This window comes from Typopeltis vanoorti, chromosome 4 (assembly GCF_054136105.1).
Source record: "Typopeltis vanoorti isolate ZY-2024b chromosome 4, IOZ_Tvanoo_1.0, whole genome shotgun sequence".
Lineage (NCBI taxonomy): Eukaryota > Metazoa > Arthropoda > Arachnida > Uropygi > Thelyphonidae > Typopeltis > Typopeltis vanoorti.
Window position 1 is genome coordinate 151,571,634 of NC_143552.1, and position 19,905 is coordinate 151,591,538.

The following is a 19,905-nucleotide window of genomic DNA, read 5'->3' on the forward strand; positions in this document are numbered from 1 at the left end:
CAAAATTCATATTTATATTACATGCTTTGATTATTTTTATTGAATACAATTTTAAAATGAAGAATATGTTAAAATTAGTCTCTTTCTTTCTTTGTGAAATTTAAAATAATCTGCTTACAAGAAACAAGTCCAAAGCCTGCTCGGTCCCTTTAATCCTACACAGCCTAAATTCACCTTCACAAGGTCAAAATGGACGACCGGCTTGTCCTTAAGCTTCCTTATATACTCAATATAACCTCAACCCAGGTATTTACACCAATGACGCAACTTATTCATCTACTTTAATAACAAATCATTCGGGCCGTGCTTTAACCTCCTTGAGACTTTTAGAGAAGGTCACAGTAGTGACAAACTTTCTTCGAGAGTGTTAAAATTCTTCCCGGTAGTGGGTTACTCTCAATTTTTTTTTTTTTTTCTTTTAGGGTGCCTATGTTACTATTGCAGTGTTGTATAATTCCACTTAATATAGTTTATATTTAAAGTGAACGATTTTTATTTCATTATAATGTCTTCATCAGCAAAAAAAGATGCTTCTCCTCAAACGATGCCAAAGTATATCCGTTTTTTATTTGGAGGGCTTGCAGGGTATGTAATGCAAATATTCGGAAACAGCAAATCATTCGTCGCTTATTCTTTTCTGGCTTTTCTTGACATGATTGATATATGCATATACATCTATCAGACGCACATAATCAAGATCGGACACGTCATCTATTTCTGAATCCAAAAAAAAAAAAAAAGAAAATTCCTACTCATCAGAAAAATTCGAATGGGATTTCTTGCTTGCTTGCGGTTTGACTTCATTTCTTGCCGTTAGCATAAATACTACTACTGTATTATCCTTTTTTTTTTTTTTCCAGTCACAAAAAGTGATACAAGTCTCCATGCAAATTTAACCAAATAAAAATAATCCTCTTTAGTTGGAATCGTCTAGAAATTATCGACATCAGACGTAGGAGGAGGATATAGTTAGAGATACTGTATGATCACACAATTTTATTGAAATCCTTGGGGGGGGGGTTTATTGCTAATATAAAAATTGTAACCAACAAAAGAGGTTTGGCAGAAAGGCGGGGTATGTGAGAGACTTGCATTTGAAGCCACCTGGAGCAAGGTGGAAGCCAACTGGAAAAATATATGGTTGATTATGCTATGAGATAGGTAGTGCAGTTAGAAGCAAATGTAATATATTGGTAAATTAACTCAATAAGTACAAGACAAGTAACTATTTTGGGAAACTTCAACTAGGGGACATAGATCAAAAGTGGAAAGGGACACATAGGAGGGCATAGAATTAAAATTTATTCAGCTACTAATTGATGATTATTTGAACCAGCATGAGATTGGCAGGACATGATATTTGAGAGTCCTAGATCTGCTGGAGGCATTGGAGAATTTGTTGATGCCTGTGAACCACTTTGCCAGTGTCACAGGGAAGAATTATGGTGCAATGTTGATCCGTGATGCTACTAAACACATGGAATTTTCAACTAAGAAGGAAATATGTATGGAGAACTGGTGATTAAAATGGTCATGGAGATATTTTAAAAGGAGCAGAATTAAACTGCATACATAGAGCCAGGAGGATAAATTATTATTATTATCCTAAGACCCCATGGAGTCAAAGACTCATGTAGGAGGTCCTTTGTCATATACACACAGCTCATCATAGTGTGGCGTGTGTGCAGAGAATTTGAATGTGTTTAAGGCATGGTATGATGAGCTGGCATGCATTCCAGTCATTCACAACTCTGCATGCAAAAAATCTGCTTCTCACTCCCTTGTTCACATCTCCTTATACAGCTTCCAGGGATGACCTCTTGATCTCCCACCATTTTATGAAAAAACCTCTTCAACATTGATCCTATAACAACTCGTATGTCGCTATCATATCATCCCCTTCCTCTTATCCACTAACCTGTAAATTGCATCTTCTTAACCTTTCCTCATATTTAAAATTCCAGAGATCAGAAACTACCTTAGTCACCTCTGGACTCTTTCCAACATCTCTGTCTATTTGAAAACCAGGTGACCAAATCTGTGCACAGTAGTCCATGTGGCCTCATCAGAGCCTTATACAATGGAGCAAGAATCTCCTTCCTTTTACAAGTAAATGTCCTCCACATCATTCCCAGAATTCATTGTGTTGTCACAATTTTGGCAATGGGGCATTTTATGTGGCAGTTAAAATGGATGAGTAGCATCAATAAGCAGAAATTGTAAAAGGAAAGCAACAGGTAATACTGTTAGTCACTCAGCAGAGTAACTAGCATAGGGGAAGACAGATAATTAATGAGAGGATATTGTCTGAGCAGACTAAAGGACTAAATCTTGAGAAGTAAAAGAAAAAGGAATTTGTAATAATATAAGCACTTTTATTTATTTATTCTTATGGAGTTCTCACCCTTTTCTCCCCCGTCCCTATTGGGACGAGTTGAGCCTCCTCATGGGGGGAGGGTAAGTATTTATGGCTATAGATCTGTGTGTGTTCATAGGGGCCGGTTTGCCTGCTTGCGGGATGAAAAACCCTAGGTAAACTGGGGGAAAAAACCCTGCTGTCCACGCCCAAGACCAGCTAACTTGGCTATGGCTGAGGAACATCCTTAAGCTCCTCACGTCGGCGACAGGAATCGAACCTAGGACTCTCCTTCCCCAGGCATATGGTTGCAAAGCGCAAAGCCACTAAGCTAACTGTGCGGACATATAAACACCGGAAATATTGGAATGTTATAGAATCTCCTGTGTGATATGAAATTTGCAAATGTGTAGGAAATTTGGCAGTGCATCTGAATAGAATGTTTAAATTGCATTTCAGTTTTGTCAAGTTTATGAAGATGAAAGGTTAAGATATAAAACTTTGGATAAAAGAATCAAACAGTTATGTAAAAGATTGAAAAAAAACTGGGTAAATAGGCATTGCACTGAGATAGAAGAATTATAAAATAGGAACATAACCAGAGGAGCATTCCTGAAAATGAAAGAACTTAATGGAAAAGCAAAACGTACACAGCTGATAACATCAAGGACAAAGATGAAAACATACTCATTGATAAGGAAAAGATAAATGGAAGATGGGTGGAGTACTTATCAGACCTCTGTGATTTAGTTATTTATCGTATGGCTTGTACACATGGTTAAAAGACAATAAGATATAATACACATATATGATTAAAAAAAAAGTCTGCATTCAGGCAAATACTAATATGAAATTTATGACAAGCATCAGACAGAAGATTAGTCATATTTTAACATTTAGGATTTTGATCCAGTTGATCGCCTCTGGGGATAGGTCAAAGATATCCTTAAAGTCACCTGGATATGCTGTCAGCTCGCATTCCTGAGGGGTTGACCAAATGGTTTGGGTCTCGGCTCCACAGGGACAGTGGGGATTTGGTATCTTGCCCGACTTTGAAAATAAGTCTCCACATACACCATGGCCTGTACAAATCCTGTTAGCCGCCCCTGGGCAGGTCAAATCCAGATGGTTTTTGGAAGATGTTTATGTGATTGCGAACTTCAGGTGATACTGCTTGGGACCACAGTACATCCCACCTACTCACCATACTGTCATTCTGGCTAAGAAGATTACAGGCTGTTTTTATGGTAGCTCTTCTGGATTTTAGTCTATTGGATAAAGCATCTGGAATAAATTCATGTATTGGGAGATTTTGATTATTTAAAATTCTTTTATATTCACGGAGCAAGGCTTCCTGTCATCACAGTTCCGGAGGAGCAATATGGCTCAAAGTGGGGAGCCATTGTAAGGGTGTACTCCTAACACAACCTTTATTAAATGCAGAGTGGAGTTAAGTTGAGTATCTAGTTTATTGACATGGTAACTATTGAGCCAGACAGGAGCACCATGCTCTGCTGCACTGTAAACTAGACCCATTGCAGTGCACCGCAGAGTTGTGGCACTTGATCCCCATATAGTACCGCAAAGCTTCTGAACTATGTTATTTCTGGTGCGAACTTTCGCAGCGAAATTAATCATATGCTGTTTATATGTCAGAGTTATTCCCAGATATTTAGGTGTCGGATTAAATGAAATTAATGTTCCATCAGCATATATCTCTGGTTTTTGATTTATAAGACTGTTGTTCAGGTGAAAGCAAGAACATCTGGTTTTATCAGAATTTGGTTGTTAATCTCCATTTTTTATAGAACTGCCATAAAGCCGACAGATCATTTGTCAATATTTCTTCAGTTGTTTTGATCGACTTGTCGCTGATCGCCAAAGCTAGGTTATCTGCATATGCAAACTTCCTGCTGGCTGTTTCAGGAATATCCGTGATGTAAAGGCTAAAAAGCAGTGGTGTGAGCACTGAGCCATGAGGTAATCTATTCTTAAGCACTCTCTGTTTACTGATGCTTCCTCTGGTGACTACCCTGAAATATCGATCACACAGTAAGTTGTTTAGGAGATGACCCAGTATTTTACATGGGATGACTTTAAGAAATTTATATATGAGTCCCTCCCTCCAAACAATATCATAAGCCACTGTTAAGTCAATAAAGACTGCAGTAGTCTTCAGGCATGTTTGAAATCCTGCTTCAATGTAGGTTGTTAAGCTGAGAACTTGATCTGTGCAGCTGCAATCTCTTCTGAACCCTGCTTGTTCTATTGGGACACGCTCCAAAATTTTATCACTGATCCTGTTCAATATTAGTCTCTCCAACAATTTGTAGGTTGCACGTAAAAGGGCTATGGGGCAATAGCTTTCAGTTCTGTCTGCTGGCTTACCTGGTTTTAACACAGCAATGATTTTTTGTCCTTTTAAATTCTTTAGGAATGCAGCCACTTTCAAGTATATCATTAAAGAACTTAGCCAGCCACGATCTTGCATAAGGTTCACAGTGTGTCAGGAATTCATTATGAACATTGTCAAATCCAGGAGCCTTCCCCATTTTGATATTTTGAAGCACTGAAGATATTTCCTCACGGGGAAAAAGGCAAAGAGAATTGTTGATTCTTTTGAGTTACAGGCTTCATAGCCTTTAGTTTGCGTTTTACCTCTTTGGTATGTTCTTTATCTATCGGGACCCTAGAAAGCGAAACAATATGAGCAGCTATCTGATTCGGATCGACAAGAGGAGATTTCTTTGGTAGAGGGGCTTGAACAACCAAGCTTTTTAAGTAGCTACCAGGCTTTTCTACTAGAGGTGTTTGAAATCTATGTTTTCAGTTATTTGAATTCACTTTTCCCTACGAGCAGCGTTGAGACTATGGAGCAGTTCTTCTCCTATCTCAGGATCCTTACTTTCAAGGAATTCCTGATACAGGGATTTGCTTTCATTGGTCCATCCAGGCGCATATTCTTTTCTGTAGCCTCGAGGAATGTGTATTTTTACCACCGCTATAACTACTACTCCAGTGAACCGTGTATAGTTTTTGTAAGTTCGGGGAATTCTTCTAAGCCGTGCGTCTAGATCCACAGTGAAGTTTTCCCAGTCGACTTTTTGGAAATACCAAAGACCTCTATGGTGATAATGGTAACATGTTAGATGATTCATGACACCTTAAGTTAAACGTAACAACAGATACCACTCTTCCCACAAGAAAGGAGGTAGAACAAGCAATCAAGAATCTTCCTAATAATAAATTCCCTGGGTGTGATAATATTCTGGCTGAGCTGTTGAAAGCTTTGATTGGCAATAATAACAGCTATTTAGTAGAATCCATTCAGGACATCTATAAAACAATACAATTACCTGAAGTTTTTACAACATCTGTCTGCATACCAAGCTGAAATTTTAGTTTCTGTTTGGAAATAAGAGTATAGTTTTATAGAATAGAAATGAATATAGATTTTAGAAATAAGGCCATATATATTTGTGAAGTTAATGTGGAAAGCATTAAGAGGTTTGCTTTTATCTGCATATAATCTTTTTTGCTTGAGTTGAAATTGTGATGGACTTGGAATATGTAGCATACATGAAGAATTTCATCAAATCCTCTCGTATTTTAGTGTTTGAAGAGATTGGAGTGGAATTGTGTATGTTATTTCAACTGAACTCTGGCTGTTAAAATATCTGAAGTGATACATAGCAAAATATTGTGGGGGGAATTATTAATCATCTTTGATTCTCCTATGTATTCTATTCTCCTATTCTATATTATATTCTCCATTGAGTTGGCATATTTTGTATAGAATATTAAAAGAAGGAAAGATGCCAGATTCATGGAGACAAAGCTACTTGATACCAATTTATAAAAATAAAGGAGATATCCAAGATTATACAAACTACAGAGAAATCAAGCTCATGAGTCACACGATGAAGGTTTGGAAGAAAATAGAGAAAAGAATTAGGATGTAAACTTCATTATCAGAAAATCAATTTGGCTTTATGCCTGGAAGGTCAACAGATGAACCAATTTTTTGCATACAACAATGGAGAAGCATAGAGAAGGAAGAAAAAACCTGCAATGATATTCATAGATCTTGAGAAAGCATACAATAGAGTTCCGAAAGAAGTGCTCTGGAGAGCACTCTAATGAAAATCAAATCAATCCTATTTAACTATATCTGCATTATTCGAGGTATGTACAATGAGGTGGTAACATCTCTAAGAAGTTCCTGTGGTGACAATGAATATTGTCACCTCAGTGAAAGTTGGACTACACCAGGGCTCTGCCCTTAGTCCCTATTTGTTTTCACTGATATTAGATGAACTTACTGAATTGGTGAAGGGAGAGGCACTATGATGTATGATGTTTGAAGAGTGGAGGAAAGCCTTGGAATGTAATGGATTAAGATTAAGTAGGATAAAAACAGAATATATGGAGTGCTGTTTTAGTGGAGAAAGAAATGAAGAAGAGAATACCTCAGTAATGATTAAAAACTATATTTTGGAGGGGAAAGAAAAGTTTAGGTATTTAGGCCTGACATGTTGTATGGATCAGAATGTTGGGCTGTAAAGAAAATACATGAGCAAAGGATGAATGTAGCAGAGATGGAAGTGTTATGGTGGATGTGCAAAATAATGAGAAAGATAAAATTAGAAATTAATTTATCAGAGGTAGTTTGGGAGTGGTACTACCAATAGTTGAAAAAAATGGGGGAAAAACAGGTTAAGATGGTTTGGACATGTTGAATGGGGCTCAGCAGCTGAAAGTGTAAATAGGATTATGAATCTGAATGTAGATGGGAAGAGGTAGACTGAGAAGAGACATGGAACAGTGTGGAGCAACTGAAGAAATGGCACGAGATAGGAAAGAATGGAAAAAGAAGACTTGCAAGGCCGACCCCCAAATATATGGGATAAGGCACAAGAAGAAGATTTTTAACCAAACTCTGGTTGTGAAAATATCTGAAGTGATACATAGCAAAAAATTGTGCAGAGTCATAAATCGTATTTGATTTGCCTTTATATTATATTCTCCATTAAGTTGGCATTTTTTGTGTAGAAACTGGAGCATCCCAGAGTCCTGAGAGATGGCTGCAGAGATCTTCATTTTCTCAGCAGCGCTGTAATTACTTGAGTATAATTCGAGTTGGCCAATCTCACGCAGAGGCAGCAGTTTTTTTCTCTCTCGTGAACTCTGGTTTTTCATCCCACATACACGGAAATTGTCCATTAGTACACACACACAAGTTACAGACAAAAATTGCTATTATTGTTGGTGGTGGCCAGTAGATGGTGTTGTGTGTAGTTAGAGAATTAAATAGTTGAGACGGCAAGTTGTGTGTAGCTGAAAGATTAAGTAGTAGGGCGAGATGTATGTTAGTGGAGCAGAGAAGAGTGTCTTCCCGCAATGAGTCTGAAGGTGTCGTGCAATAATAATAATATAGTATGAATTTTAAGAAACTTCTTTTGATACCTGAAAAACTGTACTCCAAATCTAATTGGATCCTAGATTTGTAATGGATAAGTATATTTACAGTCTAGAAGAAATTATATTCTAATTTAGATCCATATCATGTAACAGTGTCCTTGACCTGGCTTTTCAATGAAAGTCTGGCTGCGGGAAAGGTGCCCATGGAATGGAAGGAAGGTAAGATAGTGCCATTGCACAAGGACAGTAGCAGACTGGAAGTGTCTAATAATAGGCCAGTTTGTGTGTCATCAGTAGTTAGTAAGATCCTGGAGAAAGTAGTGAGGGACCATATACAACATTGGGCAGATGAGGGTAATGTTATCAGTGAGAGTCAACATGGATTTGTGAAGGGGGTGCTCTTGTTTTAGTAATATGCTAGCCTTTTATGATAAAGTTACAAGAGCATTAGATGAGGGAAAGGCATATACTGCCATTTTCCTAGACTTAGCAAAGGCATTTGACAGGGTGCCACATGATAAGCTGATATTCAAGTTGCAGCACATGGGTCTGGATGTCAGATTGGTCAACTGGATTCAGGATTGGCTGTCCGATAGGTATCAGAGAGTTGTGTATGGTGGGGCAATATCAAAGAGGCAGAAGGTTACAAGTGGGATTCCACAGGGCTCAGTACTGGGACCTATATTGTTTAACCTTTGTATCAATGACATTGTCTGTGGATTGCAAGGGGATATTCGGTTGTTTGCAGATGATATGAAGTTGGGAAGGGTTATTAGTAATAGTGCAGATGTGTAGCCCTGCAAGAAGATTTGAATAAGCTAGATAGATGGGTAAATGAATGGGGATGTCAGTTTAATACAGCAAAATGTAAGGTCTTGAGGTTTGGGACACATCGATGAGACGCTGCATACTCTATGGGAGGAGTTAAACTAGAGGAAGTAGGGGAGATGAGATCTGGGGTTGATTGATAGAAACCTGAAATTTAGGGGACATATTGTGAAGGTAACACAGAGGATTGCTGCAATAATGAGAAGGACACTGACCTGCATAGATAAAAGGGTAATCATTCCATTGTATAAGACTCTGATCAGACCACACTTAGACTATTGTTCTCAGATCTGGTCCCCTTTGTACCCTGTGGAAAGGGTGCAAAGATGGTGTCAGGACTGTACAATGTTAGTTTTGAGGATTGGCTGAGGGAGTGTGGACTGCATAGTTTGGTGGATAGAAGAAGTAGGGGTGATATGATTGAGACTTTTAAACTGTTGAAAGGTGGTTACAGGATTGACACTGGGGAGTTCTTTTGCTTGGTTAAACAGCAGGAAGGAGTCATGACATGGGACCATCCCTGGAAGTTACGAAAGGAAACTGTGAGAAAGAGGGTGAGGAGTGGTTTCTTTGTATGGAGGGTGGTTGAGCCATGGAGTGGTGAGAGCAAGAATGGTCAATGTATTTAAGGAGTGGTATGATAGGCTTTGTGTTTCCTAGCAGGGACCTCCCTCGATGAGTCTTGATAGACTTGTGTTTCTTGGAGAGGACATCCCACGATGAGTCTTTTGACTCCATGGAGGCCTGAATAATAATAATAATCATACTGAGATGTTTCATATACAAGTTTTGCATATGAAATGGTCATAGCTTCTCTTTGGTATACTAAGAGCAACTGGATTCATTTATTAGCTCCTCTAAGTAGTAATCACTGTTGGAAAGCTTTCTACCTTTCCTACAGGGCACATATTGCCTTATAGATAATCAAATGGATTATGTCAGTATACCATCTCTAGCAAGCATGGCACAAAATAGTACCTTTGTACTTTTTAACTAATTTTGAAAGCGTATCTATGGAGTAAGGTGGACTCAAATGGAGAGCATTGTATATTGTTACCCACTAATCCTTACTAGTTGCATGATTTGGATGTGGATTCTATTATGGAGCAAAGCCGTTTATTCCCATGGAAGTATTATTACACAGTTTCCATGGAGTTGCAAGTCTCATCACAGGAGGTTCACTTTATCCATCGCAGACTATTGTCATCCATCCTTTAGCTCTTACCTCTCTTCCAGGTATTACAGTCCATGGTCTTACTACTCTTCATGCAAAAAAAAAAAAAAAAAAAAAAACCCCAAAACTACTACTCACCTGCTTACTTCTTTTGAATCTTCCATGGATGACCTTTGTCCTTATTCCTTTCCCTTGCTCTGCTGTATGAAAAATCTCTGCATTAGAAATACATACACGTTAACATAAGAATAATGTTTAATTTGCCAAATATTTCAGTCTGAATATTACAGACCATCTTCAGTGGCTACATAGGAATAGGTTTAAAAAACAAAGTGGAATACGAACAATTGATCATTCACACACAGAACGAGCCGCGTGATGTCATATCGCTAAGTGTTAGACAAGTAAACATTTTTAAAGTCATAATTAAAGATATTAATTCAGAAATTCATATAATAATCTTAAATAACATTAGACTAATATAGGAAATTTACAAAAAAAAAAAAAAAAATCAATGTGTTATCCTGATTAAACTTTTCCAAATTTTTGATATAGATATACAGTCATTATGATTCAAGTTAGGACGTTGAAGTAAGGCCTCCACACTTTCTTTAAATAAACGTTCAAATTTGTAGCGACATCTGTGTTGGAGGAGAGTCTTGGACCAAAGGATGTTGTGGCTTGTTTCTAATCCATGCTGAGCTAATACAGATTTCTCAGGTTTGTTGTGTTGAATTGATGACTGATGCTCTTGAATTATTTTTTTTATAGAACGTCCAGTTTGTCCAAAGTAGGAAAGATTACAATTACAAGGAACTTGATACACATCAGGTAGAGACAAGGTTGAGTGTTTATCTTTAGATGAAGGAAAATAGGTGGACAATTTGTTAATAGGAGTATAAGTGGCTGTTAAATCATATTTCTTCAGAATTCTTGAAATTGGTTCTGAAATCCCGGAAATGTAAGGAATTGGAATTCGGCGTATTGAATCTTTGCTGTTCTGTGTTGGATTGTAAGAATCGAAAAGATGTTGTGTACTCTTTTCGTAGAAGCCATTTAGTTTCATGTGATGTTTGATAGTCGAGAGTTCTTCCTCTAATAAATGAGAAGGTTGAACAGTTAGTTTTGGCTCGTCGGATTAAACATTTTATGATTAATGTTTTTTGACAAGGATGATGAGCAGATTCTTTGAGAATATAACGACCTGTGAAAGTTGTTTTTCTGTAAACTGTTGTTGTAAGAAGGTGAACGGATGAGAAAGATGTCTTAAAAAGATAACTTGTCTTTTTCAATCTCCATGGTAAACTTTATACGAGGATGTAAGGAATATATGAGGGAATATAGATGAGAACAGGACTACTTCTTGATGTTCTAAATAAAAGTTGGCAAGAGCAGGAGAAAGTGGACTTCCCATGGCTGTTCCTTCCATTTGGTTGTAAAATTTGTTTTGACATAAGAAATATCCAGAACATCTAGAAGAAGTCCTGTTCTCATCTATATTCCCTCACCCATACTTTTGGGTTAGATATATAGACGACATCTTTGCTGTATGGCCTCACAACAGAGACTCCTTACCTTCCTTTTTAAGCAGTATCAATTCCTTACATCCTCGTATAAAGTTTACCATGGAGATTGAAAAAAACAACAAGTTATCTTTTTTAGATGTTCTTCTCATCCGTTCACCTTCTGGTATTCTTACAACAACAGTTCACAGAAAACCAACTTTCACAGGTCGTTATATTCTCAAAGAATCTGCTCATCATCCTTGTCAAAAAACAGGAATCATAAAATGTTTAATCTGATGAGCCAAAACTAACTGTTCAACTTCTCATTTATTACAGGAAGAACTCTCGACTATCAAACATCACATGAAACTAAATGGTTTCTCCGAAAAGCATACACAACATCTTTTCGATTCTTACAATCCAACACAGAACAGCAAAGATTCAGTACGCCAAATTCCAATTCCTTACATTTCCAGGATTTCAGAACCAATTTCAAGAATTCTGAAGAAATATGATTTAACAGCCACTTATACTCCTATTAACAAATTATCCACCTATTTTCCTTCATCTAAAGATAAACACTCAACCTTGCCTCTGCCTGGTGTGTATCAAGTTCCTTGTAATTGTAATCTTTCCTACTTTGGACAAACTTAATTCAACACAACAAACCTGAGAAATCTGGATTAGCTCAGCATGGATTAGAAACAAGCCACAACATCCTTTGGTCCAAGACTCTCCTCCTACACAGATGTCGCTACAAATTTGAACGTTTATTTAAAGAAAGTGTGGAGGCCTTACTTCAACATCCTAACTTGCATCGTAATGACTGTATATCTATATCAAAAATTTGGGAAAGTTTAATCAGGATAACACATTAATTTTTTTTTTTTTTTTTTTTGTAAATTTCCTGTATTAGTCTAATGCTATTTAAGATTATTATATGAATTTCTGAATTAATATCTTTAATTATGACTTTAAAAATGTTTACTCTTCTAATACTTAGCGATATGACATCACGCGACTCGTTCTATGTGTGAGTGATCAATTGTTCGTATTCCACTTTGTTTTTTAAACCTATTCCTATGTAGCCACTGAAGATGGTCTATAATATTCAAACCGAAATATTTGTCAAATTAAACATTATTCTTGTGTTAACGTGTATATATTTCTAATCATTATGTCACAAAGTATCGTTAAAAAATCTGTGCATTGTCAACTGATAAACCTCTCAAAAATTTAAAATGTGAATTGTATCACCCCTTTTGTCTTCTATCCATCAAAGAATGCAAAATACATCTCATTTGTCTTTACAACCAACATTTAAATTGGATAGAACAATAATAAAGATGATGCTGAAATTTTGCATGATTTAAATAGACTGACAGTATGGGAAAAGGAGAATGGATATCAGCTTAATGTGGCATAGTGTAAGGTTATGCATTTTGGGTGAGTACGTTACCAACTATGTACCACTTTGATGGAATAGTGTTACAGGGAATTGACTCCAACACAGTACATGGGGTATTGGTAGATAGAGAATTGAGGTTCAGAGGGCATATTGTAAAAGTGACTGAAACTACCCATAGAATTTCCTGGTTATTGAGGAACACATCCTTTCAAGAAGACACCAGATTATTATTATACCTCTTGATAAAGCCCATCTGGACTACTGTTCCTAGTTTCCTGAAGGGAGAGGTGGGGAGGCCAAAAGCAAGGGACCAAGATGGTGGTAGGTCTATAGAATACTCTTTATGAGGATAAGTTGAAGATTTTTGAGTTACAGAAATTCATAGATAGGTGGAAAATGAATGATATGATAGAGATATAAATTACTGAAAGGTTTTTATAGGATTGATGCAGAGGAAATTTTTTCAATTTGTCTGGTGGAAGAACTAGGAATCATCCCTGGAACCTGATTAAGGATGTATGAGGACAAAATGATTTAGCATTGAGAGGTGGTGAATGAATGGAATAGGTTGCCACAGTGTGTTGTGGGTGCTATGGGAATGAGTCAGTTAAAAGCAAAGTATGACAAATGCAGTGCAAATATTGTTAGTCCTTGTCATAATGTTCAGGATTAGTTGATGTGTATATATATAAATCGACAACAACCACCATGGGTTCAATGCCCATAGGTGTCTGATGCCATTTTGATATGATTCTTCCATTGCATTCTATTTTGTGCAAGATGACTCAGTTTGTGTACAGAGTTTCTGCACTATTTGAGACGATGTCATTGCCCCATTCTCTGTTTGGTCTTCCCCTGTTTGGTTCTTTCCTTCAGTCATCCCAAACAGTAGTGTTTTTAATTTCCTCTCATCGTTCATTCTACATATATGGCCAAACAGACATACAGTACCGTCGACAGGGTGTAGCATACAGGTAGTGTGCCTCACGGCACGGCTTAATAAGGGCACTCATTTAGCCATATTGCAGTAGGCGGCATCACTATGCTAACAATTCCTGTTAGCATAGCAAGTGCAGAAAGAAGTTTTTCCAAGCTTAAACTGATTAAAAATTATTTGCAAGCAGCAATGACCCCAAGAACGATTGGTTGGTCTAGCAACTATATCGATAAAGGCAGACATAGCTTATAATTTAAATTTAGAAGAGCTTATTAACAGTTTTATTGTGCGATATCCCCGTAGAGCAAACATTTAATTAATATTATGATGTAATCGTTTTGCATTAGTGTTTCTCTTATAATAAAAACAAAACAATTGGAGATTTTCTTATATTTTTATCTTATATAATCAATCAGGGGTGATATTCAATTGTTTGCCTCAGGGCGTGATGTAATCTGGTGATGGCCTTGTAGACATAGTTTCCTTTTTATTATTTTCTGGATCAGATTTTCTTTTGGTTGTATTTGTCTGTAGATTTCCTCATTGTTCACTTTCTGGATCCAGCTTATTCTCGAGATCTTTTCTATAGCACTTCATCTTGAATGCTAATATCCTCCTTTCAGATTCTCTCAGGAGTACCCAGGCCTCACATTCATAGAGCATGCTGCTGAAGATACAGATTTCCACAATATGCAGTTTAGTGTGTATCTTTATATATATTTGCTCTTCCATATTTTGTCCGTGGCTTTTAAGATAGCTATTGCTCTGGCTATTCTAATTTTTACCTCTTTTTTTGGGTGCAAGGCATGCATCATGTGGCATTCAAGATATGCGAAGTGTTTCACATTTTCCAGTTGAAATTCCTTCTATGGTAACTTTGTTCAGTAACTCCTGTTGTCTGAATATCATTGTTTTAGCTTTTTCAAAATTGACGCTTAGTCCATATCTTTTTTTTTTTTGTGTAATGTTTATAGTGTCCATTCCAGCCTTGCTGCATCTTCTTCAATCAGAATGATGTCATCTGAAAAGCAGAGGTAGTTTATTCTCATATTGCCATTTATTGAAATGCCTCCACCTTCTTCTTTAATCTTATCTAGTGTTCTTCCCAGATGTGTGATGAAGATGATTGGTGATATTGGATCCCCTTGTCTTTTGCCTTGACTAGTGGCAAACGAGTCTCCAGTCACACCTGTATTCTGGCTGTTGCTTGTGCTTGGCTGTTTATATCTTTCAACAGGTGGATCAATTTATTGTCTACACCATAGGATTCCAAGACTGCCCATGCTATATTTTGGTTAATATTTGGTGGAATATGTGGATGGTTGGAGGTGTTTGAGGACAGAGAGGAATTGTATGCAAGAGTCTGCTTGCATTTGAATGAGGATGGACGTAGGCATCTGGAGAGATTGCTGTTCTGAACACAAGTCGGTGCATCCCAGGGTGGATGGTAGCAGGGGTGGCCTCTTGTGGGAATGGGTACTTGGGAGAAGTGGATGACATCAGATAATGCTGAGCCCAGTATAGTCTAGAGGGGATAATGCTGGGTATAGAAACAATTGCATTTTTATGCTTTACACCAATGCCAGGATTTTCCAGAATAAAGGAGAGGAATTGATGGCGCTAATAGAATCAGCCTGGCCAAAGATTATTGGGATCACTGAGACGTGCTTGACAGAAGAGAATATAATAACACGAATAGAAGTATCAGGGTACAACATTTTTTGGCAAGATAGGAAGGGAAAGTGTGGTGGTGGAGTACTGCTCATGATGAATGACGACTTATGTCCTCTAAGAGTGGAGGCTTTGGAAGGTAGTGACACTAAGGATTTTGAATGCATATGGTGTGAGGTAGAGGTGGGCAGAACAGGATATTTAGTCGGGTGTTGCTACAAACCAAGGAGCACAGAGGGTGGGGACCAGGAGAAGTTTAGACAGTTGAACTTAGCAAGTGCAAGAAAAATGATTGTTATGGGAGATTTTAACTTCAGCAGTATAAATTGGGGAGAGGAAGATGCATGTAGAAATAAGGGAACAAAATTTCTAGAATTCTTGAGGGACAAATTTCTTAGGCAACATGTAATAGAGGGAACAAGAGGTTCAAGAGTTTTGGATTTGGTCATAGCATCAGAAGAGTTGATAATAACTGAGATGACATCTCTCTCCCACTAGTTGGAGAGAGTGATCATGTGGTTTTGACTCAGAAGATGAACAGACATGTAGGAGTATCAAAGAGACAGGAACGTATGTGGAATTATAAGGCAGGTGATTATAATAGTCTTGGACGTCGACTTGGGGAATTTTCATGGAGGGAGGAGTTGGAGGGATCGGATATCATTAGTGTTTGGGAAATTATGAAGGAATATTTGTTAGCAGCAATAGTATGCTGTATTCCACAAGTGAAGAAGAGGACACAATTTGGAGTAAAGTGGATGGCAAACAATATTAAACAGGAACTGCATGCGGAAAAGAGGTTATGGAAGAGATATAATGAAACAAATGAAGAGCAGATGCATGGAGAATATAAGACACAGGCCAGGAGAGTGACTAGTATGGTAAGGAAGGCAAAACTAGAATATGAGAAGGGATTGGCCCTAAGATCCAAAGAAAATCCTAGGGAATTTTTTAGATATGTGGCCAGTAGGAGAAGAAATGACTGTTGAAGAATGACATTGTGGGATAAAAACTGGAATAGAGTGACTGACGCAGAGGACATAGTGGAATTGTTCAATGAACACTTTATTGGAGTATTTCATCCTGGAGGAGTAAATTTTAACACTAGAGGGATAGGATAGGTTCGACGTTTAGAAATGCAGGAGGGGAGTGTGTTCCCAATGCTGAGTACTCTGGATGTCAGTAAAGCTGTGGGACTGGATGGTATTTCACCACGAGTTTTCAGAGAATGTGCTAAAGAATTGACAGCTCCTTTGACCTGGCTTCTCAGTGAAAGTCTGGCTATGGGAAAGGTGCCCAGGGAATGGAAGGAAGGTAAGATTGTGCCATTTCATAAGGGAGGTAGGACTGGAAGTGCCTAATTATAGGCCAGTTTATGGGTAGTATGTCATCGGTAGTTTTTAAAATCTTGGAGAATTTAGTGAGTGATCGTATACAGCATTGGGCAGATTAGGGTAATGTTTTCTGTGAGAGTCAACATGGATTTGTGAAGGGGTGCTCTTGTTTTAGTAATATGCTAGCCTTTTTATAATAATTAAGTTACAAGAGCAGTAGATGAGGAAAAGGCATATACTGCCATTTTCTTGGATTTTGTGAAGGCATTTGACAGGGTGACACATGATAAGCTGATATTTAAGTTGCAGCACATGGGTCTGGATGTCAGGTTGGTCAACTGGAATCAGAATTGATTGTCCGATAGGTATCAGAGAGTTGTGTATGGTGGGGCAGTTTCAAGGAAGCAGGGTTACAATTGGGGTCCCACAGGACTCAGTACTGGGACCTATACTGTTTAACCTTTATATCAATTACACTGTCCATGAATTGCAAGGGAATATTCAGTTGTTTGCAGATGATGCAAAGCTGGGGAGAGTTATTAGTAATGGTGCAGATGGGCAAATGACTGGGGGTGTCAGTTTAATGCAGCAAAATGTAAGGTTTTGAAGTTTGGGACACATCGATGGGACGCTGCATACTCTATTGGAGTAGCTATACCGGAGGAAGTAGGGGAGACGAGATCTGGGGTTGATGGTTGATAGAAACCTGAAGTTTAGGGGACATATTGAAAAGGTGACGAAGGTAACACAGAGGATTGCTGCAGTAATGAGAAGGACACTGACTAGCAGAGATAAAAGAGTTATCATTCCGTTGTATAAGACTCTGATCAGACCACACTTAGACTATTGTTCACAGATTTGAAGGGGATAAATTAACTGTGGAAAGAGTACAAAGGTGGATAACAAAGATGGTTTCAGGACTGTACAATGTTAGTTATGAGAATTGGCTGAGGGAATTTGGACTGCAGAGTTTGTTGGATAGAAGAAGAGGTGATATGATTGAGACTTTTAAGCTGTTGAGAGGTGGTTACAGGGTTGACACTGGTTACTTCTTTCGCTTGGTTGAAGGAGTAATGACAAGGGGCCATCCCTGGAAGTTACGAAAGGAAACTGTGAGTAAGAGGGTGAGGAGTGGTTTCTTTGCATGGAGGGTGGTTGAACCATGGAATGCATTGCCTGATAGAGTGGTGAGAGCGAGAACAGTCAGTAAGTTTAAGGAGTGGTATGATAGGCTTTGTGTTTCCCAGGAAGGACCTCCCCGGATGAGTCTTTTGACTCCATGGAGGCCTGGATAATAATAATAAGAATTATTATATAGTTGAATTTTATATAGTTCGCTGCAATATCTTGTCTGTCTATGTATGATTTCGGTCTTGTCTATTAATACTTTATCTTCATCTTTGACTGCTACTGATCTTGTTTGCCACTTCCTTTTGACATTTCTTATAAATTTATAGACCTCTCTAGTTTTGTATTCTCCATAGTATTGTTCAATGTCTTTGCATTTGTCCTCCAGCCATTTGACTTTATCGAATCGTGCTGCTTTCCATACTTCGTTTCATTTTTGATGGTATAACTCATCTGCTACCTCTGAATTATCTCTTTTTTGAGTTTCAATTCTTTTTTCTCTTGTACCAATTTCAGGGTTTCCTGAGTTATCCATTTCTTGTTGATCTTCTCTCTTTCAGGAATTACTTCCTCTACTGCTTTTTTTAGTACTGTAGTCAGTCATTCTGCTCTTGTATTTATATTTTGTTTTTCATTTTTGGTCTTAAGCTTAGTTTCCATTATGTCCTAATATGCTGTTCTTAACCTGTCTTCATTTAGTCTTGAGATGTCTCTAGCTTTTTGGAACTTTCCTTTGTACTTCTGTTTCAGTTTTAGTTTTATATTTGCAATCACTAAGCTGTGGCCTGAATCAATATCAGCTCCTTGGAATGATCTGTGCTGTTAAACTGATGTTCTCCATTTCTGGTCTATTAATATCAGGTAGATCATATTCCTATGCCTGCTATCCATGTCCATTTGCAATAAATCTTTTTGTTGGAATTTGATATTGCAAATCATCAGGTCGTTATCAGTGGCAAATTCCAGAAGCGTCTCTCCACATTCATTTCTTTCTCCATATCCAAATTTTTCCATAACCTTTTCTGTCCTGTGTTTTTTCTGCCAATCTTTGCATTCCAGTCTCCTCCAATGATGAGTATATCCTACTTCAGCACCTCATCAATTTCTAATTGTTGATCTCTGTAAAATCTCTCAATGTCTTCATCTGTGCTCTCTGTAGTGGGTGACACATACACAGGCGTTGTTATTTTCCTTAGTTATATATATACCCTCCAAAGTAGGTTCATCCCAATAACCATATGGTTATTGATTCTTTCTTTTAAGGTTACATGGTGATCAGCATTCATATTTATGAATTTAGGGACGCAAAATACATGTGTTAAAATGATTATTTTATTTATTATTAATAAAATAACAATTGGCGTTTCGACCCCTGTATTGGGATCATCATCAGAAAAATACATGTGTATATGAAAACAAGCTGCATGCTCTTGCACTCTACAAAGGTAAATTGAATCTATGCTATTAATTGATCTTTTACTTAGCCTGATCTCTAGTGGTAAAAGAAAAGGGGGGGGGGGGGGAACTACAATAAATCCTGCTAAAGTCCTCCCATACTAAGAATTTCTTCTGGACTTGTACAGTTCAGGTTGCTATTGAATGTTAAAAAAAAAAAATTTGTTCAGTTTAGGACTGTGTTTGAGCATTTCACATGCTTCTTTAAATTTCCTCTCGAACCAGGTTTTGGTGCAGTGTAAGGACTTGGTACCTTTGCAATCATTTCTGTGGTATGTCTGGAGTGAGTGGTCTGAAAGGCCGGTTTTCCAAAATGGAGGTATTTAATATGTCGTTTGTGTTTGTCCTTCCTAATTGGGGTGGTTTGCCCTGTTTTCTCCATGTATGGTAGGTTACATGCGCATTGTATTTTGTAAACCCCTGGGTGGGTTAGGTGTGGAAGAGGATCTTTGGAAGAACTGAGTAGGTGTCTTAATTTTGTCAGGGGTTTGATGTTGTATTTGTGTAATGTTCTGTCTGTTTATTTCCGAAATGTCTAACATAAGGTATGGCAGTGACATTCTTGAAATGTTTTTTGTTTTTAGTGGTGTCTCTGTGGAGGATCTTGTGAATAGTTATTTTACTGTATCCAATTTTGATAAATGTATGGTTGATGATCTTCTATTCCTGGTTTAGAGCTTACGCATTT

The 19,905-nt window shown here is 37.7% G+C and overlaps 2 protein-coding genes across 2 annotated transcripts in view; one reads left to right on the top strand and one right to left on the bottom strand.

Moving 5' to 3' along the window:
• LOC150107756 (glyceraldehyde-3-phosphate dehydrogenase 2-like) overlaps positions 1 to 216 on the bottom strand; it is a 45,852-nt gene extending 45,636 nt beyond the window's left edge. The window contains exon 1 of the mRNA XM_090392035.1: positions 119 to 216. The gene's annotated coding sequence lies outside the window, so the exon portion shown is untranslated. The remainder of the gene's footprint in view (positions 1 to 118) is intronic.
• A 95-nt stretch (positions 217 to 311) lies between these two features.
• The window catches only part of LOC150107757 (mitochondrial 2-oxoglutarate/malate carrier protein), a 221,365-nt gene continuing 201,771 nt past the window's right edge, over positions 312 to 19,905 (top strand). Inside the window, exon 1 of the mRNA XM_090391516.1 lies at positions 312 to 585. Coding sequence (XP_090247642.1) covers positions 506 to 585 — 80 coding nt within the window. The 5' untranslated portion in view covers positions 312 to 505. The remainder of the gene's footprint in view (positions 586 to 19,905) is intronic.